The sequence below is a fragment of the Coffea arabica genome, chromosome 8e (assembly GCF_036785885.1).
Source record: "Coffea arabica cultivar ET-39 chromosome 8e, Coffea Arabica ET-39 HiFi, whole genome shotgun sequence".
Lineage (NCBI taxonomy): Eukaryota > Viridiplantae > Streptophyta > Magnoliopsida > Gentianales > Rubiaceae > Coffea > Coffea arabica.
In genome coordinates, this window is record NC_092324.1 from 11855065 (window position 1) to 11881600 (window position 26536).

General features: G+C 35.9%; 1 protein-coding gene across 2 annotated transcripts; it reads right to left on the minus strand.

Annotated features, from left to right (window-relative positions):
* Nucleotides 1-11197: 11197 nt before the first annotated feature.
* Nucleotides 11198-21614, minus strand: LOC113704381 (rop guanine nucleotide exchange factor 14-like). Of its 2 annotated transcripts, none has more exons than XM_027226263.2 (8): nucleotides 21241-21614; nucleotides 19078-19192; nucleotides 14144-14524; nucleotides 13564-13718; nucleotides 13396-13470; nucleotides 13036-13305; nucleotides 12438-12794; nucleotides 11198-11838 (listed from the first exon to the last, which is right to left on the minus strand). In XM_027226263.2, exons 2-8 carry the CDS (start codon nucleotides 19151-19153, stop codon nucleotides 11455-11457), a joined length of 1698 nt encoding a protein of 565 aa, XP_027082064.1. In that variant the 5' UTR covers nucleotides 19154-19192; nucleotides 21241-21614; the 3' UTR covers nucleotides 11198-11454. The 2 variants fall into 2 exon arrangements, with proteins under 2 accessions (XP_027082064.1, XP_027082068.1); XM_027226267.2 differs by having other exon boundaries at nucleotides 12438-12785; nucleotides 21241-21612.
* Between the last annotated feature and the right edge of the window lie 4922 nt (nucleotides 21615-26536).

Genomic DNA, 26536 nt, shown 5'->3' on the forward strand with positions numbered 1-26536 from the left:
CTGCATTGAGGGTCGACTGGAGGATGAACACATAGAGGTTTCTGTGCATGCATTGGCTGGGGGTGGGGAGCATAGAACAATTAAACTGAGGGGGACCATAAAAGGGAGAACTGTCACTGCATTGATTGACAGTGGAAGTACTCACTGTTTTTTGGATGAACAACTGGCCAAAAGCCTAGGCCTAATCAGCAGTGGACCCTCCCTAATGGTCAGGGTAGCTAATGGAGAGAAGATTCAGTCCAGGGGCCTAGTTAAGCCAGTGGTCTGGAAAATGCAGGGATATGAGTTTCAACACCAGTTCAATACCTTGAAGTTGGGGGGTTGTGATATGGTATTAGGGGTAGACTGGCTGGCCAGGTTCAGTCCCATGGAATTTGACTTCCAAGGGCTGAGGGTGAGGTTCAAAAAAGGGAAACAACAAGTGGAGTTGAAGGGGGAGGGTCACCAGGTGCAATTAAAGCTGATAAAAGGTAGTAGACTGCACAAGTGGGCTAGGAAACAAACCTATGGGATCCTGGCTCAGTTAAAAGCAGTAACTGAGGAGGTACCAGAAACTGAAGCCATACCCCCAGAAATGGGGAGGGTACTGCAGGAGTTTGAGGATGTGTTCAGGGAACCTCAGGGACTACCCCCTGAAAGGAGTCATGACCATTCTATCACCTTGAAAGAGGGATCCAAGCCCTTCCAGATAAGACCTTACAGATGCCCCTACGTCCAGAAGTCTGAAATTGAGAAACTAGTGCAGGAGATGCTGGGAAATGGCATCATCCAGCTTAGTAACAGCCCCTTTGCATCCCCTGTACTACTAGTTAAAAAGAAGGATGGCACCTGGAGGTTTTGTGTAGACTATAGACAATTGAATGAGCTTACAGTGAAGAGCAAATACCCAATACCCCTTATTGATGAGCTCCTGGATGAGTTGAATGGATCCAGGTACTTCACCAAGATTGACCTGAGAGCAGGGTACTTCCAAATCAGGGTCAAGACTGAAGACATACCCAAGACTGCATTCAGAACCCATCAGGGACTCTATGAGTTCAAGGTGATGCCATTTGGGCTAACCAATGCCCCTGCTACTTTCCAAGGCTTAATGAATCATGTGTTCCAAAAACAGCTGAGGAAATCAGTACTGGTATTTTTTGATGACATCTTAATATATAGCTCAAGTTTACAGGAGCATCTGAAGCATGTGGCAGAGGTTCTGGATATCCTCAGGAGGCACCAGCTGTACGCCAAAAGGAGCAAATGTGCTTTTGCTCAGGCACAGGTGGAGTACTTGGGGCACATCATCACAGAGGAGGGGGTGAAGGCTGACCCTGGGAAGATAGAGGGAATGGTGAAATGGCCTAGACCAGAGAATGTTAAACAACTGAGGGGATTCCTAGGCCTAACTGGATATTATAGGAGGTTTGTCAAGGGGTATGGCAGCATAGCCAAGCCTTTGACTGCACTGCTCAAGAAGGACAGCTTCCAGTGGGGAGGAGAAGCTGAGGAAGCTTTTCAGAAGCTCAAAGGGGCCATGAGTGACACTCCTGTTCTGGCCTTACCTGATTTCAACCAACCTTTTGTGGTAGAGACTGATGCCTGCTACAAGGGCATAGGGGCAGTCCTCATGCAGAACAAGAGACCAATAGCTTACATCAGTCAGGGGTTGGGACCAAAGAATATGGGGTTATCCATCTACGAGAAGGAGCTACTGGCTCTTGTCACAGCAGTCACCAAGTGGAGACACTATTTGGAGGGTCAACACTTCATCATCAACACAGATCATCAGAGTTTGAAGTACCTATTAGAGCAAAGAATTACCACCCCCCTGCAGCAAAAATGGCTAACTAAACTCATGGGGCTGAGCTATGAGATCCACTACAGGAAGGGTAAAGAGAATGTAGTGGCAGATGCTTTGTCTAGGAGAGGTGATCAAGGAATGGACTGTACTGCAATATCAACTGTAGTGCCAGAATGGATCAAAGAAGTGATTAGCAGCTACCAAGGGGATGATTGGGCACAAGATAGCATCAGGGAGGTGTTGCTGAAACCAGATCAAGTCCCTAACCTCAGCTACCATAATGATGTTCTGAAGTTCAAAGGAAGAATAGCTGTGGGATCTGGGGGAGAGATAAGAAAGAAACTGATCAGCACTCTACATGGCTCACAGTTAGGGGGACATTCTGGCATACAAGCTAGCTTTCTGAGGGCTAAACAGCTGTTCTACTGGCCAGGTATGCACAGGGACATTAAGACAGCTATTTTGGAATGTGATGTCTGCAAGAAATGTAAGGATGAGCATGTGTCATATCCAGGGTTACTGCAGCCACTGCCAGTCCCACAGTCTCCCTGGAGCCATGTCACCATGGATTTCATTGAAGGGTTACCTAACTCAGAGGGAAAAGACACCATCATGGTAGTAGTAGATAGGTACACCAAGTATGCTCACTTCCTGAGTATATCGCACCCCTTTGATGCCCCAAAAATTGCTAGAATATTCTTGGATGGGATAGTCAGGTTACATGGAATACCCCAAAGCATGCTATCAGACAGGGATAGAATCTTCACCAGTCTGTTTTGGAGTGAGATATTTACACTACTGGGAGCTACACTGGACCTCAGCACAGCTTATCACCCACAATCTGATGGCCAGACAGAAAGAGTGAATCAGGTACTGGAAATGTACCTCAGATGTTTCTCCCATCTAGAACCAAAGAAGTGGAACCACTGGTTGGCCATGGCAGAATGGTGGTATAATACCAGTCACCACACAGCTATTCAAATGACACCCTTTGAAGCTCTGTATGGGCAGGCGCCTCCACAGATGGCCCTGGGACCCTACACTCAGGCCAAGGTGGCTGTAGTTGGAGACTATCTAAGGGAAAGGCATAAGGTCGACATTGCACTAAAACAGAATCTAGCACAGGCTCAGGAAAGGATGAAAAGGTATGCAGATGAAAGGAGGAGTGAAAGGAGATTTGAAATTGGAGACTGGGTATACTTAAGACTACAACCTTACAGGCAAAATTCTGTAGCTATGAGGAGCAACACCAAGCTATCAGCACGTTACTATGGGCCCTTTGAAGTAATAAAAAAGATTGGAGAGGTTGCTTACATGCTGAAGCTGCCAACAGGGTCCAAAATACATCCTGTTTTTCATGTCTCACTACTGAAGAAAAAAGTTGGAGAACAGACTACACCTATTTTACAGCTACCGGAAGTCGATGGAAAAGGGCACTTGAGGGTAGAGCCCGTAGCAGTGCTGGATAGGAGAATAGTCAAGAAAGGGAATGCTGCTGCAGTACAATGGCTGATTCACTGGTGGGGAACAGATCCAGCAGAGGCAACATGGGAATTCGCAGAGGATATTGAGAAGCAGTTTCCCCAGTTTCAATCTTGAGGACAAGATATTTGTGAAGGAGGGGGTACTGTCATGGAGTGCAGAAGTCTTTCCAGTTCAGCTTAAAGAAAGGTGAAGGCGTGGTCTACGGCAAAAGGATGGCGCGATTGATCAAACCGAAGAAAGGGAAGGCGTGATTCAGGAAACACGTTTTTCTTGGCTCCAAACAGAATTATGCTTCTGTTATGAACAAGTGGGACGGATCATTCTAGAATCCACCTGGCCTCAGCTCATTGGTTAGTTTAGAAGTTAGTTAGCCGGGAAAACCATAAAAGCAGAAGAAATCTTAGTGATAGGTAGCATTTTGTCATTTGTCCAATTACTTGTAAAGAAAGATTGGCTCTGCCAATCTCCCTCCCTCCCTCTCACGTTTTATTCCTTCACTCTTTTTCCCCTTCTATCTCTGAATCCATTGTTTCCAGTCTGTATTCATTCATATTAAGAAATTGAATTACCAAATCATTTTCAATACCAATTCTACTCCATTTCTATTGAGCAATAGTTTACTGCTTTCTGCAACAAATCTGTCACTATTGCCTCCAACTGGTTCTGTACCATTACATCTTTTAAGTAACTCTCAGTTTCTGCACTAACTAGGAAGTAAGGGGAGGAGGTTTCGTTCAGAATTTGTTGGCAGAAAACATCGAATGATCCTTTGAATTCGCCCCCAAAGATCGCTGCTTAATTTTGCTGGTGCGGTTTCGGAGCCGTAACGGGACAGCTTCGGCCGCTCTTTCATGACGTTTCCTGTCCAGATTTTGATCCAAAAACGTTTGGGCAGGTACTCTCCTAGATTGGTGTCTTAGTCCCTTTCCTTTTTGTTCTTTGTTGAATCGTCATTTTGATTTTTCTTTCTGTTTATTGTTGCTGTCTACGCTTTCCGTTTCCATTCATTTCTGGTTCCTCCATGTTAGCTTAATTTGCCGATCCTTTTGTTAGGATAATTTCTTAAAGATAAAATCCAGAAATCTGGTTGTTGTTTCTGTGCTATTCGTTGGGTTCCTCGTTTGTTTTTTAATGGTTTGGTTTTGCAACTGGTTTGCGTTCATCAAAATGTTCAGCTTGTTAAAGGTTTCGAGTGATGGGTCTGCTGGTTTTGGTTCGAAGTTTGACATGAATTTTTCTGCTTCCAAATTACAGAATGTTGTTCTTCGATACTTACACAGTTTTTGTTCAATTTATTGTGCTTAAACATAAGGCTGTTTGTATATTCAAATGTTTAGCTTTGTTTTCTTGCTAGAAATTGCGGTTTGATGTTGGATTGGGATGTTGGGCTGTGTTCGGATGAAGATTACATTTTTGTTTCATTTAAGACAATGAATTGAAAAGCAAGCTACGGGTAGAATAGTGCAAAAGGCTTTAGAAATGGCTGAAACCTTGTTGCAGAATATAAGCTACGTTCTTTGCATGAAGATTGCATGAAATAATTTTCTAAAATTGCATTTTGACCCCTTGGCTTCTAACTAATGCTACTTTGACCCAACTAATTGAATAATGTCTTCAACTTGGTCCTTGGTAGTTTTAACTTTTGCAATTTCATTGTTTGTTCGATTCCAATTAGCCACCTTGCTTTGCTTAAATTGCACTTAAGTTATGACTTTAGGGACTTTATGGCTAAGTGAGCTTTGTTTTGCCCATTTCTTTTATTTTTTCTTAAATAAAGTGGTGCCTTGACCTTTTTATTATTTTGGAGGGTAATTGAATAATTTCACTTCGTTGGGGCGTCAATTCAAGGGAGGTACACTCTATCCCTCATTTGCACTACATTTGACCTTACGTGCTCCTACGTGTTATGTGAATATGCCTGTCTACTTCGCTTTCCTTACCTCCTTGCATGCATTTACTTACTTTTACTTTCATTTAAGTTTTATGGGGTATGTGTACACCTCTTGGCTTGTAATAGATAGTGCTCGGAGAGCATCTGGTCCATTTCCCCTTCCCCTTTATGCTTTTATGGGGTATGTGTACACCTCTTGGCTTGTAATAGATAGTGCTCGGAGAGCATCTGGTCCACTTCCCCTTCCCCTTGGTTGCTTGTTTTGTTGCTACATGTTTAATTGCTTTATTAGGCTCTTGCATTTAGTCGAGCATGCTAATTGTTATGTGCTATGTGTCTATAGGTGTTTGGCATGTCTAATCGCTTTCCATAGCTATGAATGAATGTGATGGATGAATGTACGTCACCACACTAGTCCAATGCTAGTTGTGGCTCATTATTTCATTAGGAATTCATAGAAAGGGCTAGTCCAACGCTAGACCCAATAGGATTTTTCCTTTGTTTTCCATTAATGCATTATTTGCCTGTTCACCAAATATCATGCATTTTCCCTTAGTTTTATCATCTGGCATGCTCCTCGAACCCCTTTTCCCCTCATTTTAGGATTTTTGCATCTCATACTAGTTATAGGGTTCATTTGCTTGGAGAGTCCCCTTAAATATGGGATATAGACGAGTGTGGCTTTTTCTAAAGCCTTAGCACGCTTGTATCCTCTCTATCAAAGGGAAAATTGAGTCACGATTTAGCTCTCCCGTACCCGACTTGATGCACTCCTATAGGTTCATGCACCTCATCTTATCATTTCACTTTTTCATCTACATTATTCACTACTTATGATTTTCTCACTTCACATGCTATGTTCACACACTTCTCCTATCACTTATTTATTTTTCTACCTCACAAATTGCACCCATTTGCACACTACCATCTATGCCATATTTTTATTCACTTGCACACAAACACTTGGATTTTTCATACAATTTCACACGTGCACTTTTTCATACACTTGCACACAAACACTTGGATTTTTCATACAATTTCACACGTGCACCTTTTTATACAATCGCACACTTGCACTTTAGCCATCATTTGCATTAATCGACCTCTATAAGGTTTTCCTTTATTGGCCGCCACAACTCATGTGGTTGGGACCAAAAACCTTACAAGAGACATTTTAGAATTTAGGTTTGCATTTTTGCATTCATCTAGTCAAATCCAACATGCGATACATACCTTGGGTAGAAAAATTAGGAAAATTGGTTTAAGTCACGCAACTAGCCTTGGCTAGGTCGAAGGGGTGCCTTGGATTTTTATCCTTGCCTTCCCCTTCGTCAAATGTGACCCCCGATCCCTCTTTTGGTTACGTAGACCCAAAAGTTCTCTAAAAGGGTTTATTTACTTTTTTATTCAAAAACAAAAATCATTTTTTGGTGACTTGGTACACCCTAACTCTATACCAAGTGGCGACTCCATTTTTGATACAAAAAACCCTTTTTTGAACTTTATATGGCCAAACCGTCGCATTATTAAGTCCCATGGCCTTTATTTTCATTTTGCACACGTTCACACACACTACACACTCACATCTCACACCACACTTCATACACAACACACTCATCCATTCGAAAAGTGGGGCGCGACAGGTTAGATGTGCCGTTACGACAAAAAAAAAAATAGACAAAGTCTTGTGTAATGGGCTACTAGTTAATAACTTGATGTAAGCATTTGGGACATAATTTTCGCTCGAAAGTTAGTGGGACAACTTAAAACCGAAAGCATCACAGTTCTTATCACAGGGAACCTTGTGTAGTATTAGTGAGATTGGACTCTCTAGGAGTGCATGATTTAAATGTTGTACAAAACTAAATGCTACATCGGCTTGGAGGCATTTGATATAACTGAAAATCGATGTCTGAAATCTGAATATTAAAACTTAATTGTTGAAGTCTAATTTGCTAAATAAATAAAGTCAAACTTATTTGATAATCAGCTGAATATAAGCATTAAATTGAAATATTTTATTTCATAGATATATAGTATAGTTGAATAGTAATGTGATCTTTTATTTTTCTATTATATTAATTTTTAAATATTACTTTTTTATGCTAATAAACCTTAGTTATTAAACACAGATCAATCCTACGATTGGACAATATAGCCCAATGAATTGTTCAATAGGTCGGGTTAGGCCTCCAGTTTGACTTGATAAGGAGTTGATCCGGTCAAACTCCTTTGACCCCTGGTTCAACAAGGAATCCATTCAGTTTTTCAAGTGTCAGTTTTTTTTTGAACAATTGTTATTTGTTTTTCGAAACAAAGTGCATATATAATTTTGACAAGATTTGAACTCTGGATTTTCATTTAAATGTGTACAAGACTTTACCACTTGTTTAGTTTTTTATTTCATAATTCAATGTTTCTTTAAATTAAACTTGTTTACTTTTGTTTTATAAATTAATCCTTTTAGTTATTAAACCCAACCTAGCAAGGAACTTGACAAAGGAACCGCATCATGGATCGCTAGTTCAACCAATTGGTCACGAGTTAAATCGATTGATCAGTAAAATCATATTTATAAATACAAAGTAGTAATTTTAGTATAGGTAAAATATCTAATAAAGTGCTCTTATATACTAATTTTTGCACTTAGAAAGATACGTAATGAAATACAAATATTTGTAGAAGACTTGGTTTCATTTTATCGTACTTTTATGCAAATAAATTATATAGTCAATCATAAAACAAAATCATGTTACTTATTTTCAAGGATACAACATCATTTTTTTTTGTTTAAATATAAAAATAATTTTTTAACTACTCAAATATTGTCACATGATGCTAACATTTTTAGTTTGAAAGTTATGTAATAAACTATATGGTAGCATGGGAAGTGTGCTTTTGTGTGTTTGTGTACACAAGAGAGTGTATTTTTAATTTGAAACCTGTGTATTCGAGAAGAAAAAAATATGTATTTTGTGTGTTTGATGGAGAGATTATTTATGGTTAAAGTGCGTGTTATAGAAGAAAATGTGTGTAGAAGAGAGTGTGTACATATATACGTGTGCATGAGGGAGAAAGTGTGTGTTTATGTATGTATGTGCATAGTTTTTGGACAAGCTATTGGTGGACAGGACAAATAAACTATTCTTCGGAGAGGCATTCCGCAAATCCCAAAAACACAACAATAATGATGTGTTATTAAAAGAAAAACAAAAAAGGTTCCCCATCGAGAAGGACGAAAGTTCTTGGACAATCATCACAACTTGCGTCGCTTCTTCGTGAACATGTAGATAGCCAACAAATTAACACGTGACATGTGAGTAAGGATGAGGACGAAGAAACTGTAGCCAAAACGCTCCAAGTCTCTTTGTGCATTTGATTGATGAGCCTATCGAAGTAGCCCAAAAAGGTAATAAAGCGAAATAGGATTGAAGGCTTTTGGTCTAGAGCATTTGACAGGAGCTTTTGGTCATGGTGGGAGAGCCTGCAGCAAGCTAGAGAAAGGGTAGATGGTAAAACTCACATTGAAATGACAGCCAATCTACTCTGGCATATCTGGAAGGCGAGAAATAATTTCAACTTTAACCTGTGCAACCAGGAAGGGTATCGGATCTCCCAATATGCCATCGCGAATTGGCTTGAGTTTAAAGAGGCAAACCTCCTAAACACATGTGACAAGCAAGAAAACAGTGCTGAGCTTGATAGCAATGACAACATTGTTGCTGTACTCCAACAACAGCACTCGACTATCATGTATGTTGATGTAGCAGTGGACCAGCGAAGAGATAAGTTTGGCATTGGTATAGCAGCTAAGGATAATGAGGGAAATCTAATCTCTACATGGTCAATCCCAACCGCAGCTAAAGGAGAGGCCGCAATCATGGAAGCTCATGCTATCAGAACTGGCTTGCTCAAAGCATTGAAGGAAAATTGACGTCCATCTTGGTACTTTCTGATTGCAAAGTCCTTGTTGACAAATTGAATCTTAGGAATGAGGACCTATCTGACATAAACATTATCCTGAGAGATATCAGGACATTGAGTAGGTCTTTTTGGCATTGTACTTTCTCTTTTGTTAAGCGAGAATGCAACACTTGTAGTCATGGTTTGGCGAAATTCGCCACTAACCTTTTAAACGAAACTAGGTGGAAGAGTATCTTCCCTGTGTGGACCTCTATGGCTGCACAAAGTGATCATCTGGCAGCTGCCAGCTAAAATGTACATGTATTTGTAGGTATCAAACATCTGATGATATAAATCAATGACTTTTGACAAAAAAAAAAAAAAGAAATAGGATTGAAGGCCGTTTAGGACTGAACTAATTGTTTGGATACAAATTTTATTTGTAAAAAATGAAACTTACTTTTATTATAAATATATTTTTAACTACTATTTTATAATTTTAATTAGATTTTTATCGTACATACATCATATCACAGAAAAATACTATAATATTATTTCAAATATTTCAACTTATGAGCAGCTTGAGCATTCATAATCTGGTATTATGTAGAGAATAAGGTGAGCACCAACACTAGTATTCTTGGCTATTGTTTCTCAAGATACATAGTCTAACCAATTTTTAGTCCTGCGGATGTTTAGTTTCACAAATTTTGGGTGCACTTGTGATTCTAAGGACCTTACTAAAATTTGTAATCCATATTTATTTCGTAAAAGCAACCACAAGCTAGAAAAAATACCATGAGAAAAAAAAAAAAGACAAACCGGATAAGGGTGGTATTTTTGGGATTATAAAAAATGACATTGTCAAAAGACAAAAAGGAAAAGTGTAAAAAATAGTGCACTAGCTATTACAAATAGGAGAATCAGAAAGCACAAACAAATGATTATGCTCTATTTTTTTCCCTTTATCAAGTAAAAGGGATGTACTCTTTTTTTCTGTTAACAGCAGCTCATATAAATGATTATACTCTTTTTTTTTTCTTTCTGAAAATTACAAAAGATAGAGGCATGAATCTGCACACTCTTTTCTAAAGTAATGATCTTGTCAGGTAACAAATCCAGTATGTGGCAGTATTTTTCACCGGCAATAGTACGTTCTTCAAAATCAGCAATTCTTAAAAATCAGCAATTAATTTGGTAAGTTTGAGAATCCATGTGGTGACTTTAGCTATAAGTAGTTAATTATCTTGACAAATTAATGAAACCTATAGTTAAAGTGATTAAACTTGGTCGTTTCTTCAAAAACAAAAACTACAATTGCACTACAAAATTCTTTTCTTTTTTGTTAAAGAATAATTTTTAAAAAAAAACTCTTTGTTGTTCTAAAGTTACATTTCTTTTTAAGATAAAGATCATGTTATTTGATAACTTGCAAAACAATCATATGGCGAAGGGAGATTTAAAGTCTTGCCTGTTAATTTTTAAAATATGCAATTGTAAGAAACTTAAAGTACTAGAAATTCATGTAACTCAAAAATTTCTAAAAAATTTCAAATAAACTGTTTTTCTCTAGCATGCTCCACACCAATGGTAACGTGAAGGCACGTGAATTTTTATAAACTTCCCAAGTTTGAATCAATTTACTAATATTTGAACAGTCTTTTCATCTTTTGAACTTCTTTAAAACCACTACAATAAATTGGTCGTCTGCATGATCATCCTCTTTGTTGCTATCAAAATTGTCCTTTGGGACTAATGGAATGATTGGTCATCCACATGGTGCTCCTCTTTACAGCTTATTGAGTAGGTTGCCATTACAAATTGAGTTTTTTTATTTTTAATATTCAAGTAAAAAGTTTTTTGAGAATCTTTTAACTCTGCATCATCTTCCCCAATATTCATTCAAGAAGAAAATTGTGATGCGTGATGCAGAAGCTATCTTAGAAACATAGTTGAAGATATAACTAGGTTTTTAATATGAATATAGAAACCAAAACCTTCATGATTAACTTCTTGTCATGTACTATTTCTCATGCCAATCCCCTCCAGACGCTTAAATATGGTCAATATTTGACACATCATGTATATTAGACAGTCCCATGTAACTGCTAAGACTCACTTCTTGTCATCTCTATGGATAATCAGTATTTCCCTGGCCATTGATATAATCTAAAGATAAATAAGAATTAATTACATAAAAATTTGTAAATTTTGTCTTTCAGTTTCAAATGCTGCCAGTCTACATGTAACTAACTAGACAGGGACATTCTGTGTGACCATGAGCGAGTAGGCTCACTACAAGAGGTCAGCAAAACAAAATCTCTTTCTTTCCTGTGAAGATGGCAATTTATCTACAAAAACAACCATCATAACTATGCACAATTCTCCATCATGGCGAGCTCGTAGCAGACAGGGTACCACAAGAATCTCCACCAACACACCAGACTCTGCTACGACTTGGTGTAACAGTCATCGAACTTATACTGGAATCACCGAATGGGCTTTCAGAATAAGAAGCTTCACTTCCACTGCAGCGATGAGCATTTCCATCGACTCGATTCATCTGGTCGAGAAGTGAATGCCTAATTCGGCATTGCAATGGGCTATCTGATATTCCCGGAATTCTTATTCCAGGGAAGTAACTAGCTGCCACAGGTGAACTTGGATTGCTCAGGTGATCCTCTTCCAGAATATCTCCTATCCTAGAAAGTACGGAGAAAGCCAGGTTCCCTAGGACCCTGGAATATGCTTCCAAAATTGAATGCCCCACGTCCTAAAACAATTAACAATCAAAATCTCATTTGGCTCTTCGTCCAATGTAACATTTCATTAGTGCAAAAAATTGATAATGATAAAATAAAGATAAAATAGATGAAATGTTTGGAAAAACACGATTTTCTAAGCAACGCATGCCCAGGAAATATAACAAGTAAGAACCATGCAAAAAGAAGTTTAATTTTGTTATTTGAACTAAAACATTAGTGGTTGAACTGATTATTTCCCATTATTATGCTTCTATTTCAGTATTTGTACTAAAGTGTAAGTGGTAAAGTGATTATTTTCCTTTGAAGGAGAAAAGCACAGATCAAAAAATGGAAATATTAGAAGCCAGGAGATTTATCCTTTTGACAGTTACTTAAATCATACTCCGTGGAACTCTTTTTGGGAAAAGAACTGCATTCATTTTTCTGATCCAGGCAGAATCTTGTTTATTCCTGGTACTTTAAGGATACAATGATATGCCTGTGAAAACCTATGTACGGATTATCAAGCATTGAAGCTTCTCTTGTTGAAACTTACAGTTATCAAAGCTTCACATAGCAATCTTTCCATTTAGAGATCCTCATTAGGCCAATGTTGCTTAGTACTTACCGTTCCATATTGGACCTTAATGGCATCAAGGAATGTCTGAGGAAGATTTGGGTATCTGGCCTTCAGCTGCTGTCGGAGGTGTTCAGCCCTATTCAGCAAAAACTCCACCTTATCCATTTCAGATACTGGATCTTTTCCAAAAGACCAGGAGCTTCTAGCTGGAGATTCTTCACTGGATTGTCCCTTGATTATCTCCTTCCAAGCAAACATGGCTGCTTCCAACTTGTTAATAGCTTGAAGGGCACTGTGATCAGATTCCAAGTTTAGGGAATTGATCATGACCCCTGCAGGAATCATTTCTGCAGCCAAGACTTTGTACAGTTCCTCTCCAAGACTTGCTTTTCCAGACTGCATTGTCTACTAATATGATCAATATCTTATTTGAAAATGAGAAATTAAATATATTAGTATCTTCATGCAAGTTGTCATGCACTTTCTGGTCCAAATGGACTTCTCTTCCCTGTCATTTTATCTACTTTTCCTCTGTGGAACTGGTTTTCATCTTCAATCAGCAGGTTGTCAGATACTAGATTCTATGTTTCAGCCTGCTATAGAAAATTTCCCAAAATGACCAGATGAACAAGCTGATTTTGCTAACCTTGTTGAGTGCATCCTTAACGATATCTGGAACAGGCATTTCAAGCAAAACACTTTCATTTGTAGATTTGGCAGCCTTCAACACTTGATGGACTCGTTTAGCCTGATTTAGCAGTTTCTTCCTTTCAGCATCGGAGAGACCAATTGCAGGTACACGAGGTGAAGGAAGCCACCACCTTTTGCTCTCACCTGCACTCCTGCTTCTTCCTTCTGCTCTGCTGCCCACTTCCACATACCAGAACTCAGTATCAACCATGGAATCCAGTATTTCCTGTCAGATGACCACGTTCACCGAGTCAATTTTGATATTAAATGAGCAGAAAAACAACTTTTTAAAAACGGGATTCAAGAGACAGCTTACAATAAGCATGGAGTCCAATTTCTCAAGTGCTGGAAGATTCATGTGGATATCTGAACGAGCTTTTGCAGTCATTATCTGTCCCATGACCATTAACAAACAAGAAAAAAAATTAGTGTCTGGATAGTTTGGCATCACAACATGATGCTATTCTCTGGATTAATAAATTACCTCCATTATTTGGCCGTTAGTGCCACTTTTTTTAGCAGGGACCAACTCAACCATGTAGTTGGTGGGAGAAAGTAACCAATTCATCTCTTTCCGCCATTTGCGCTTCCTTTCTTCTGGCAGTGGCTCTAATTTCCACAGCTCACCAAAAACAGATACTGCACAACAGTCAAAGCACTTGGAGATGTGAAAATTTGAATAATAGATATCACAGCAGCTTTGGAGATAAAAATATTTCTAGGACTAGATGGAAGTTCTTTCCCAATTAACTAAGGTCATGTCAGATTTGGATATTGCTCCCCTAATAAGATGATCTGAAATTGTTTCCCAGCTGTATCTATTCCTTGTTAATGGGACACTAAGAAATATTATTATAATCTGCTAATCTCATCATGTTTATACTTGTTACACATCGCAACATTAGATGTAATATGAGTTTCGTATATGTTCAGAATTCAGGTGAAAAGAATCTGCTTGCCTTGCAAAAGATTGGAAACTGAAAATATTCATTGACACTTGAGATCTAAATGTCATAAAGTAAAGCAATTAACGGATTATAAAGGAATATCTGAGGCTAAAATACCTGCTAGATTTGTAATGGAATTGGACAAGGCCAATGCGCTGGAAACCCCTTTATTTCCTCCTGTAACATCTTCTCCCAACAGCAACTTAGCAAACTTTTCTTTCATTGTCTCCAGGTCTGTCGAATTAGTTATGTAACCTGGTTCTTCTCGCTGGTAGAAATGCTGAGGACTTCCTGAGAACTCCGATTCATCTGGTCCACAATCATCCATCCTCATCATTGTACAGTGAGAAGAGAACGGTCCTGTAGCAACATGATTGGAACAGCAGCTGGAGGCGTCTTCATCACCTGAATCAGTTGCACAACCATCTTGTCTGGTTGCATTGTTATACGATTGACTGTTCAGAATGCATCTCTCAAGGCCGTTGTATGTTATAATTCCTGAAATTTCAAAGCAATTTTAGAGATTTCTGTAATGAAAGACTTAAAAATTCATGCAAGAGAATGTTGCCAATTCCGATACTAACAATGTTAACTACTAATGCATTTGCTGATTTCAAATGTTGAAGCTGCCACAGCTGATATTTGCAGCCAGCAGAATACCAAAATGGTCAAAATATGATAGTTGTCAAATAAATTACAGTCGTCAAAATGGTGCAATCTCTGGGTGGATATTACCATTGGAGATCCATGATAAATAATATAACATCTATGTCACGTGTTTTGATGCTTTATGCTGCATGAGGGGTTTGTAAATCCACAAATCTTATCATAAAAAATGTTTATTTGTGATTCATACTACAGATAAAAAAAGGCAATAGGTCTCAAAATTTACTAGGTTGAAGTGTTTCTTCATTTTCTGTTACCTCAGGGGCACCTCTAGGAGAAAATAGAGCGATACAAAAAGGTAAATTTTCGTATTGAACTGAGCAACCAGTGTCAGAGGGATTATTGGATGGCCATCCACCTCAAATGCTTCCACATGGATAAAATTGTTCATCTCATGCACTAGATAAAATCATTTCCTTACGATGAGCCAACTGGCAAAGCAACAGAAAGAACAAAGACAGGTTAACGTGCTTAGTGAAACACTACTGGACCTGTCTCCGATGGACATCAATGATATGCTTAGACCTCAGTAAAATTGTTCAAGGCAAGGAGTTTGTATTGTTAATTGATCATTGCCATCTAAGAGACAAGGAATTCGTAGAGTTCATTGCATTAGTTCAACAGCCAAAGTATCCTCAAATAGAAATACTCCAAACAATTTGTGTCTCATGATATTGCATTCCAGACATTACAACTGTTTCAAAGGAGAAAATGAGAAAATGAGGGAAAGAACAGAGGAAGAAAGAATACAAGAATGGTTTAACATTACTTCGTATTTTAACAGTCAAAAGGAATAAAGAGAAAGCTATTTGAGTCAAGGTTTTGCTAAATTTGCCACCATTTCTCTTATCAAGTGTTTTGACGTAAATCTACCACCCAAGTTACTTTTAGCCTAGCTCTGCTGACTGTCATTTCAAGTTTAAGTAAATTCAATCTTGATGCCTTATTGTTCCAAACAGCGATTCCTTGTTCTTTCTATGTAACAATGCAAGACGGAGGCAGGTTGAATTGAGTTCTGTCTGGTTTAGTCCAGCTGGCGTAAATTTTTACAAGGTCAGCGTAAACTTGTACGACTTTAATCTAATACTGGATTTTCTGTGTATATCAGCTTAGTGAAGAACACACCAAATCTCTTGTAATCGGGGAGATATGGACAAAACTCAACTGGACTAGCTCATTGCCTAAAATAGTGCATCCCTACCTGCTTGCTTCTACTTCTTTCTATAGTTTGAGCTCCACTCTTGCTCAATATTCAGAACTAAAACTTCAAATCCAAGAATCCCACCAATCTATATTCACATTTAACCTATGTTACTCAAACTCTTTACTTTTCCTTGCCGCACTCGTGTCTGACTTTTCATTTTGCACCAGAATAGGCATGTTGGCAAGACTTGGCAGCTGAGCCTGAGTAACATAGCACTTAACTGTGATTTGGTTTTTTGAATCTTTCAAACATTACATAATCCAGTTCCAGACAAGCATTGATCAAACACTTATAGTTGGATCTTCAGATTTTCAATTAGTAGGAGCATATCCTCCTAAATGCAGCAAACATCTCATGGTGGTTCACGAATGTAAAACTTCAAGACAGAAGATCACAAAATACAATAATAATAATATAATTTTTTTTAAAAAAAAAAGAGAGAAAATCTAGAAAAATCCCAAAAGATTGAAATGGATGGACAAGAAAGAGAATCCCCCCAAAAGAAGCTGTACAAACAGAAAATGAGAGACTTTTCTTGGGGAAATGTTATCTAGACATTGACTTCTATGACCCACATTCTCCTCAAAGTCACATGAATTGAAGGTGGAGCATTTTCAATCACAATAGCACTAGCAATAAGGTCACTATTTCCATCATGTATTAAATGCAAACATGTAAATGCCTGTGGGCCTAAGTCACTAAATGTAGTATTCATAAATCACAATCACTCCATTATTGATCTGCAACTCATGCACTATGAAAAGAAAGATCCATATCTTCCATCCCTAGTATGCCATAAGCAATGAAAGCATAAGCCCGCATGTGGGAAATATTGAATTATATGAAGCCATTTACTTTTTTTTTTACTAATTTCAATTCTTACCGTGGAGATAATATTTTTCTCCGCTGGATTAATTGATACTGCAAGATTATATCCAGATTTCCTTATCTTTGGCTAATTAAATTGGAAAAGAAATTGTCACAACAGGAGAAGAAAATCATCGGCTAGTGTAGGAAATTACATCATACTGCATTAATTATCATTCTCTTCAAAATAAGATGAGTTTTATTGCTTTCTACCAATAGTACAGGCATTAGTTAGCACTGAAAAATTCAGTATCATAATCTAGAGTTGTAAGCGCCGTCAAAAGACAAAACAATACTCCTCGTCTCTTTTCCCACCCAGTAAAATGGATATTATGTTAGTGAATTGGGATCAAGAACTGAGAAGGACATTGCAATTACTAATTACTAGTTGAAGTGTGACATAAATGTTAATCACTTAATCAGGACCCCTAATAGGGCAAAGACGCATATGTTCCAAAGACTTCTCGTGTGGTAGAAATGAACCCAACGATTGAACCTAGGCGACCAATTAAATGTTTCTGATATTTGCAGCCACTATTAGACGAACCGATCTAGTGTTACCCAATAAGCATATGGAATCTAAGTATTACTTTTTTGAAAAAGTAAAACTAAATATAAATAACCATCTAAATGGTATAAAAGAGACGATAAACGTCAAACCTGTATTAGAAGTTAGATGTGTTAAATGTGCTAACCAACTTTACTACACATTAATTTGAAAAATACCAATGTCCCCCGGCATTGCCCTGTCCGTGGTGATACTTGGGAACCGAATCCAATTATATTTTTTTTATTATTAAAAAAACATTTTCAAAATACCAACTCATGGCTATGATTTACTCATTCCTTGTAGGGATGGCAACGAGGCGGGGTTGGGGCGGGGGACCCCTCCCCAACCCCCCGCCCCGTTGCCTATTAATTCCCCCCAACCCCCGCCCCGCCCCGCCCCCGCCCAGGGTTAATAAAATTGTCGTCGCGGGGTTAATAAAATTTTATTATAGCTAAATTTTAATAAATTATTAAATACTAAAATATCAACACATCATCAAGTTATTATTCATTGTAATTTTACAATTGAAACTCATAAAAACAATTAAACAAAAGTTATTTGAATACAATCCAACATGATGAAATAAATACAACTAAAATAGTCAAGTTTTCACTTTTGGTACAAATACAATCACTAATTCATTATTGTGTTTGTGCTTTTTTTTGAGAAAAAAGTGTTATTCTATTAAGTGCAATTACAAATTTAGTATAAATGTATTAGTAAATTTAGTATAACTAATTAATAAATTCTATTAGTAGACATGTCTAATTATTCTATAATTGATAATATCAATTATATTATATACATTAATATACATTATATAATACATCTAACTAATAATATCATTATCATAAGTTTATAACTAATTAAATTACATATTATATATATATACTTTTTTTTTTGCGGGTGGCGGGGCGGGGGTATACTTCCCCGCCCCCCGCCCCGTTTCTAAACGGGGGGAAAAATTCCCCCCCCCCCGCCGCCCCCGCCCCCGCCCCCGCCCCGAGAGCCCCCATTGCCATCCCTAATTCCTTGTTCCCATCTAGATGGTTAGTAAATAACCATCTAAATGGTAACAAAGACACGACAAATGTCAAAAAAAAAAGACTTAATAGTCAAAGATTCGAACCTTGCCTCCCACAAAATTTATCACAATATGTGACGGTTTTCATTGACCAGTTTCGATAAAGTTTCTACTCACATCGAGTCCTCTCTCCCTCCCCCTAGAATAGGCTAGTTTAGATTATAGCAATTCTATCGTATCGAAAAAAAAAAAAACACGACAAATGTCAAAGTACATACTTATACTAGAAGTTAGATGCACATTAAATGTACCAACCAACTTTAATAGATACTCATTTCAAAAATACCAATGTGCGGAGAGATATGTCCCGACCTATGATTATATTTGAGAATTGAATCCATCTAAACTTTCTCATTATAAAAAGAAAATTTAAAATAGCAATCATAGCTATGATTTACTCTTTCCTTGTTTCTGCTTTTGGGGCTTCAAAATTCTAAGTCGTAACAGAACAATTCTTATTTAATATGGTAGTCCTAGTCCACATGGTAGGTATGTTGCCCACGAAAATCAAGCCTATAATTAATACTTTGTGATCTATGACCCATAACGTTGCGTTATAAATCACAAGGACAAGGAGCATTAATTACGGAGAGATTTTGAACAGTCAACTTTAAAGGCCAAAAAAATGGCAAAGAAAAAGTACGTATAAGAGAAAAGTGGGCCATATTTATATTGCTTACTCTCTTCATCAAAGTCCATACTACAGGCTTCCCTGCCTCTAGACCAGCACGCAAGTTTCCTCTTCGTGATCAGCATAACTTCGTATCACCACCGTTGGATCTCGGCAAGGGAATCCTACAAGATGAATCGGATGGCTAGAATAGTTTACTATAGATGTTATAGAGAAACATCCAAAAGTAGCATCACACACAGTAAAGTCCAAATTACTTTGACAAAGGAAAAAAGGCCAAAGTTCCAATTTATTTTTTTTCATATAAGATGAAGGGCCTATTTCACATGTTTTGCTAAGTTTTATTTTTAGTATTTGAAAAGAAAATAGTTTTTCACATGAAATAGAACATCTTCATGTTGTATGTTTTATGTGTAGATAAAAGTATAGATTAAATCGAATCTAAAAAGTGGCTAATCATAACTAGCACAAGACAAAAGCTTCTTGGTTTTCTCCTACTTTTTATCCTCTTTTGGGACAAAATTTTTTATAGAACATGCACATGTGGGTGGTACTCTAAAGTCAAATAATATGTGCAACAAATTGAGAATATTCGAAATCTATCACACGTCAATAATTTTGAAGCATCTAATTTACCATATGTGCACCAACTTATTATTTTTTTAAGAAAAAAAAAGAAATTGAAATAATGGCTAGAATCCAAGCATAAATATAATCTCGATTAGCTGAAAAAATGAAACAAAAAAAGAAGTTGTTGCAATTGTTTAAAACTTTTGTAGGGTCAATTAAGGACCATCCCCATATTAGATGCATAAGCGTGTTTAAACACCACCACCAAGTGTTAAATGATTGAATCTCGAACCAAACATTAAAGCTAGAGTACACTTAATACACACACGTGGCAATCATCTTCTTCAATTGATTTAAAATTAAGGGGTGTAAAATGTGAAATATACTTTTTTAGGGTTAAAAAAAAAGAGGAGTAAAAGAGAGAGGAAGAACACTTTTTATGGCTATATTAACAGAATTGGATCCTATTTTAGTTGACATTGCAGAAGGTCAAAAAAGACAGATTTACAAAAAGGGGTTACAAAACTCAATAAAGAAAAAAGGGTTTTCAAAATTAAAAAAATATAGATTTACAAAATTAAAAAAAAAATGATGCTATAAAAGAGGAAAAAGCTAAATGACCCTACATGGTTTAAGACAAAAGAGGACTAAATAAGACCCAAGAAAAAAAAAAAAAAAAAAGGCAAAGGATCCGTAAATTTAAATTGGGAAAATAAAGAAAGTGTACGCTGGTCCCCACTTTCCACTTGGTCGGTTATATTTCCCACTTCGGCGCCTCCGAGTTGACTCGGAACTCGATAGCTTAAGCTCTTAAACAAAATAATTTAAAAAGTAAAACCTTTAAAATATTAAAATTAATTAATCTAAAATATTTTTTTAATCTATATTCATTTATTAAAATTAGTTTTTGCTGGTACCTGATACAGCACTGTCTTGGGTTTTGTCAAGTGTGAAAAGTAGTAAAATGCTTTCGAGAAAATTTATTATACATAAAAGTCTGCTTTCTTTTTAAAGTGACAAAAATGCTCTTAAAAATCCAACTATTGATAAAAATTTTACTTTTCGTCAAATTTAGTTCTGTTGATTTTAGCAGCACCGAAAAAAATAACAGAACAGAAAACTTGAAAACATTTCCCATTTTTCAACTTCTAAAGGTGAAAAATTTTGCTTCCAAACTCCAAATATTCATTAAAAATATTTAATTTTGGCAAATTCTTTTTTTGAGTTGATTCAAAGAATAGCATCTAAAAGAAAATGCTAACAGAACATAAAACCCCAAGAAAATTTAAAAAGGACTTTAATGACGTAATCAAACAGCTTTTGAGTCAAAAAAGAAAGAGAAAAGGAGCCTATAATACGTCATCCACTTAGAAATTTCTTCATCTCTTCACTCTAACCGCAGTACACGGGGGAAGAAGATAGATTGACAAAGAAAAATCCAGCTTGAAGCTAAAAAGAAGAAATAAATAATTACCTTGTCCTGCATTTTTAGTAAGGGGAAAAAAAAAGAAAAAATGGGTTTTGCATTCCTTAAGTTAATAAAAAGAAGACTATTTTAGTCGGCTGGTCATAAAATCTTATGCAAAAGATGAAGAACAAGAAAGAAATGTTACAAGGAAAAAGAATAAGAATGAGAAAGCACCTTACTGAAGAGGGGTGATCAAGTTGGAGAAACAGACTACTTCTTTCTTCTTCAATATATGATACAGATATGGAGCTTTGGAAAAGCTGCAATGGGAAGAAAATGAGAGTGGTGGAGAAGAACTGACAGAAGATGATAGCTAGAGGCTCTGATGAATCTGAAGAGGGCGAAAAGGTCAAGAAAATGAGGAAGGAAGGATGCTTGAAGAGAAGAGAAATTAATTACTATATGGTGACACTGTCAGAACTCTGACAGGGTTGAAAGAGAAGGGAGGGAAAATGGTGTAATAACTGAGTTTGGATAGTGAAGTATTGTTATTGTGGTGAAAGTGAGAAGGGAAGAAATATTTTTCAAATTTGGGGTGAAGAAGAGAAACCATTAAATAGGGAAGACTAAGATAGTAAGAAGAGAGAGGGCAAGACTGACGCGGCAGAAAGAAAGAAAGATGACCAAGAAAACAGGTAGAGAAGAATTAACAAGTGTGGATTGGGAGCCTGTGTGGGTCCCAAAGATAGATATTGAGGTTAAGCACAAAGGGTTTTTCTTTTAAACATTTTTGGGAGGTTACGGGTGCATTAGAATAAAATGGTTGTGATTTTGGGGTTTGTTTATGGTACGCTAATGTGATGCTAAAGCAGGAATTGAAACACGAAATATGTTTAGATTTTAGAAAGTTTTTATGTCCTTGTCTTTTGATGTTAGATTAATGGGTCATTGCTGCCACTAGTATTGTATGTTGCTACATTTTTATGGGCAGTGCCAGTGAACTTTATAATTTGAGGTGAATACATTTTTACAGTTGGTTTGCAATTTTGTTGTGTTGAAGATTAGGAATGGTTCCTTTAAAAAAAAAATATTAGGAATGGGAGCCTTGTGTGGGCCCTAGATAGAGGTTGAGATTGAACAAAAAGGTTTTTTTCTGTTAAACATTTTTGGTAGGTTAGGGGTGACAATGATAAAGTGGTTGTAATTTTGAGATTTCTTTATGTTACACTAATGTAATGATGAAAGTATGAATTGAAATTGAAATATCCAAGATTCAGAAAGCTTTTGTATCATTGTCTTTTGATACTAGACTAATTTCTCATTAACTTTTTTTTGTTAATAAAACATTATAATTTCATTAAAATTTGCACAAATGGCAGAAGTTATATCATTAACCGTACACATATATCAAAGAACAAATCTTATTAACTTGTATTACTAGTACTACATGTTTATTACGCTATATTTTTATGGACAATGTACTTTTAATTTGAGATGAGTAAATGTATGCAATTAGTTTGGCAAATTTGTTACATGTAATTTGGGGTTTTGGGTGGATTTATTCACTAAGGTTACAAGTAAATTTCAATTCAATTTGCTTTCATGTTAGTTATAAGTACAACTCATCAGGTTTAGTAATAAGTTGGTGAGTTTGTTTAAATGGTTAGAAGTGATTTTGAAATTATATTACTTCCATATGCGGGTGTATTTAACTGGTAATTGATTAAATTTGTTTGAGTCCTGGCTAATTGATTGAGTATTATAGATATCTCCAACTAGGATCTAACTAATTAATTCAAATTCAAATGATTTACATTTGTGCCAATACATTAAAACGGATATATAATCTTAGTCATCTAACCAGTACCTAGTGCCGACATGGTAGAAAACTTATTGATTTCTCTGTCAAACTAATTTTCTTATTGTAAATTAACGTTTAAGTCTATCTAACAAATACTCGTTGGATACTTGTTAAGATATATTTCAAGAGTTATAGTCTTGGAAATGTAAGATTAATTAGAGAAAGTAAACAAATACAAGGGAGAGTAGTTAGGATTAAATAAGACAAGTATATAAATGAATGGAGGGTAATAATTATTAGGATATGTATATATATGGTAGATTAGGTGAATTTTGACTGTACTACCGAGTGCTCATTAGACACTCGTTAGAAAAACCCTTAAAGTTTATGTTTCTAACTAAATTTAATTTTTATCATGACAATTCAACAAAATTATGTTAAAACTCAAAAGACCATTCTATTTTTAAGTCATATAAAAAGTTTTAAAAAAATTTAAGTGTGTGAGATAGTTTTTGAAAAATGAAGCTGGAACAATAACTTTGTTTAAAATGTAACAATGCAATAATTTTAGTGTAAAACATCGTTTGAAGGAATTTAGTTTTTTTTTTTTTGGATACGACAACAATTGTATAACCTAATCTATTCTACACTAAGGGAGAGGGGCCGGACCTAAGGAGATCCAGGAATAACTCGGAGGGGACTGAACCACCACCGGACCAAACGGGTGCACAACACACCCGCCTGGATTTTTTGAAGCAAACCACTTAAATGTGGTATTTTTGGTGGGAGGCAAGGCACCCCACCAAGCTAGGTGGTGGCCATCAGCCCAAAGGTTGGTGATTTTTGAAGGAATTTAGTGTAGCACATACTTTCAACATTAGAATTTGCTGAGTTCTAGTTAATTTATTGAAGGTTGTAGATATGTCCAACCAGGATCCTAGCAAATAATTTCAAATTCAACTGTTTTAAATGTGTGCCTATACATTAAAAAGTTTATACAATTGTAGTCAGCACCTAGTGCCAAAATAGTAAAAAATTTACTGCCTATTGTATCAGACCATTTTCTTAATGTAAAGTTCATGTTGAACTAAACTTAAATTTATCATGGCAATTTTAACAATAATGTTAAACTCATGAAATATTATTTTTAAGTTTTTTTCAAAGTTTATAGGAATTTAGTGTAAAGATACTGTTTGTGAAAAAAATGATATTGGAAAAAATAAAATTATATTATGAGTAGAACCAAGGCAAAGGAAGCCTTGCCTATTGGTCGATATTAGTGGAACCGAGGAATACAGTGATAAAGTTAAGGAAGCCTTGTCTACTACCTAAAGTTGAGGCAATCCAAAAATTTAAATTTTTAGTTCAGATGTCATCTTTTCCCTTTTCATTTCTTAAATTCTGCTCCTCTCATATTAAAAAATATGAAAAAATGAAAAGAATGTACTGATGAAGCAATTATAAACTGTGAAAAATAGATATGAGCTTTTTTAATTCATTGTATCATATTTGATACCGCATGTAAATACCATAAGAGATTCTCTAACAGAATGATCTTAAACACTTTGAAAATGAAAATTCAAAAAGAACATCCTAAATAGCAGTATGCATACTATTCTAATTCTACAGATAGTCACATCAACGTTAGCACGTGCATTAGCATGAAAAACTCAAGTTTATGACGAAGTTAAGCTCATCAAAATTTACGACCTAGGTACAAATTTGAAGTAATAAAACAATTCAATTTGGTCCCTCAAACTGAAAAAATCTTATTTTGGTCCCTAAAAATATAAAAATTATTTGTTGCATCTCTCAAACTAAAAAACATCTCAATTTGGTCCTCCATAATAGTGAAAGTATTCCAAGTTAATATTTTAGTTCTATTGATGGCACTAGCAATCTGCTATATATATAAGAATTTAACTACAGAAGAGGAAAACTAATAAAGTTGTCTTATTCTTTCTACAAGAAGCATTTGCACCTTAACATTTTGAATGTATAGGTGGAATCTTTTGTTGGTCACTTGTGACTGTAATACATAGCGTGGTAGATTTGATTAACAAGAAAAAAAAAGTGCACTAATTTTAACTCTAACTAAAATTAGGCACTATTCGCTGAAATTATTCAAAAAGAAAAGCTTAATGTAGAATTACAAATAAGAGATACATCTGAAAAGAATTGAAGGGAATAGCAAGAAAGAGGACTCTTAAAGTGCTCGCCTCTGCAAGGTTTATGGTTCGAAACCTGAATCTGACAGTTGGGAATGGAAAAGGTGCGTGGAGAATTGAGAGGTATAACAAAAGAAAGCAAAGAAAAGAGGTTGGACTGTGATATGGACAAACTATAATATTTGTTTTGCTAATCTGGAAGAACATTAATGGACGTAACTCTAACTAAATCACTTAGTAAGTGTTTTTTTTTTTTTTTTTTTTTGGTGGTGGGACAAACTATAGTATTTGTTGTGCAAATTTATACAAATATTAAGGGACGTAGGGACATAACTCTAGTTAAATAAATTTTTAAGTTGATTTTTTTAGGAGAGAGTGGGGAAGAGGCAAACAATACTTTTTGTCCTTAATGTTTGAGAGTTAAACCATTTGCATTCCTAAAATTTCATTGCATTTAGCCCCTACAATTTCAATCTTCGATCAATTTAGTACAACGGACAGCAAATTAACCAATTTGTGAAAATAGTTTGCAAATAGCTCATTGATTCCTCCAACTTTTTATCTAAAGTATCATTAGTCCCTTATCTTTTATTTTATCCTGTTTTGTCCTTTACTTTTGTTTCACCACCAAAGTAGTTCTTATTTTACTTCCTTCCACCACTAAAATCGGTAGTGTTATAGGGTAATGACCAAAGTTTAAATTGTTCTTTTTCAAGAAAAAAAATCACTACTTTTTTCTAATCAATTTTTTACTTTCTTAAACTATTTTTGCCATTTTCTTCTATATAGAATTTCTTTATTTTTTCTTGTCAACAATCTTTTATATTATCTTATTTAGTTCTCTTACTTTTTTTATAACACCAAAGTAATCCTTATTTTACTTCTTCTTTCTAGAAATTTGGCAGTGTTAAAAGAGTATGACTAAAGCTTCAAATATTCTCCTTCAAAAGAAGAAAAATAATACGGTGTTATCACTTTTTTCTCTTAAATTATAGTGCTATTATTACTTGTCCTTTAATGTTATTTTTTTTGGCACTTTACCTCTACTTTTAAGCTAATTCAGCATGTTGAAAATTTTTGAACAAGTACTTCTCTCTAATATAATTTAAAAAGGGTTTTTTCAATTTAACTCCTGATGTGATTTTAGGCACTTTACCATCAAAGTCAACTTAGTAGGTTGAAAATTTTGGATAAAATAACCTCATTCTCATGTATAACTAAAAGTTGGAATGTTCTTTTCCTTTTTCTTTCATTCTGGTAGTATGAAGAAAATAAAATCCAAAGGGTTCTTCTTCTTTTTCTTTCTCAATACTCTTAATATCAAAGGAAAAGAATAAGAGATTGTACACACGGATAGAGAAAACTCATTTTAGAGAGAGAAAATAATGGAAAATCCAACACTATCACCTCTTTGAAATCAATCCTTACACTTCTACCTACCACCCAACTCTAATTCTAACCACCCTTTCCACCTTCACTTCCTTCACCACTTATAGAAATAGAGCAATGGTAGTCGAAGGTCATTGAAGTTAGAGGCAGGTGTTAGGTAGGAGAATAAGAA

Excerpts from the sequence above, each read along its gene's own strand:
- LOC113704381 (XM_027226263.2), bottom strand. The coding sequence starts at position 19,153 with ATGCTGATCACGAAGAGGAAACTTGCGTGCTGGTCTAGAGGCAGGGAA. Across the intron at positions 13,471-13,563 it reads CTAACGGCCAAATAATGGAG|ATAATGACTGCAAAAGCTCG; the intron begins GTAATTTATTAA and ends GTCATGGGACAG. Across the intron at positions 12,795-13,035 it reads TTAAGGATGCACTCAACAAG|ACAATGCAGTCTGGAAAAGC; the intron begins GTTAGCAAAATC and ends TCATATTAGTAG.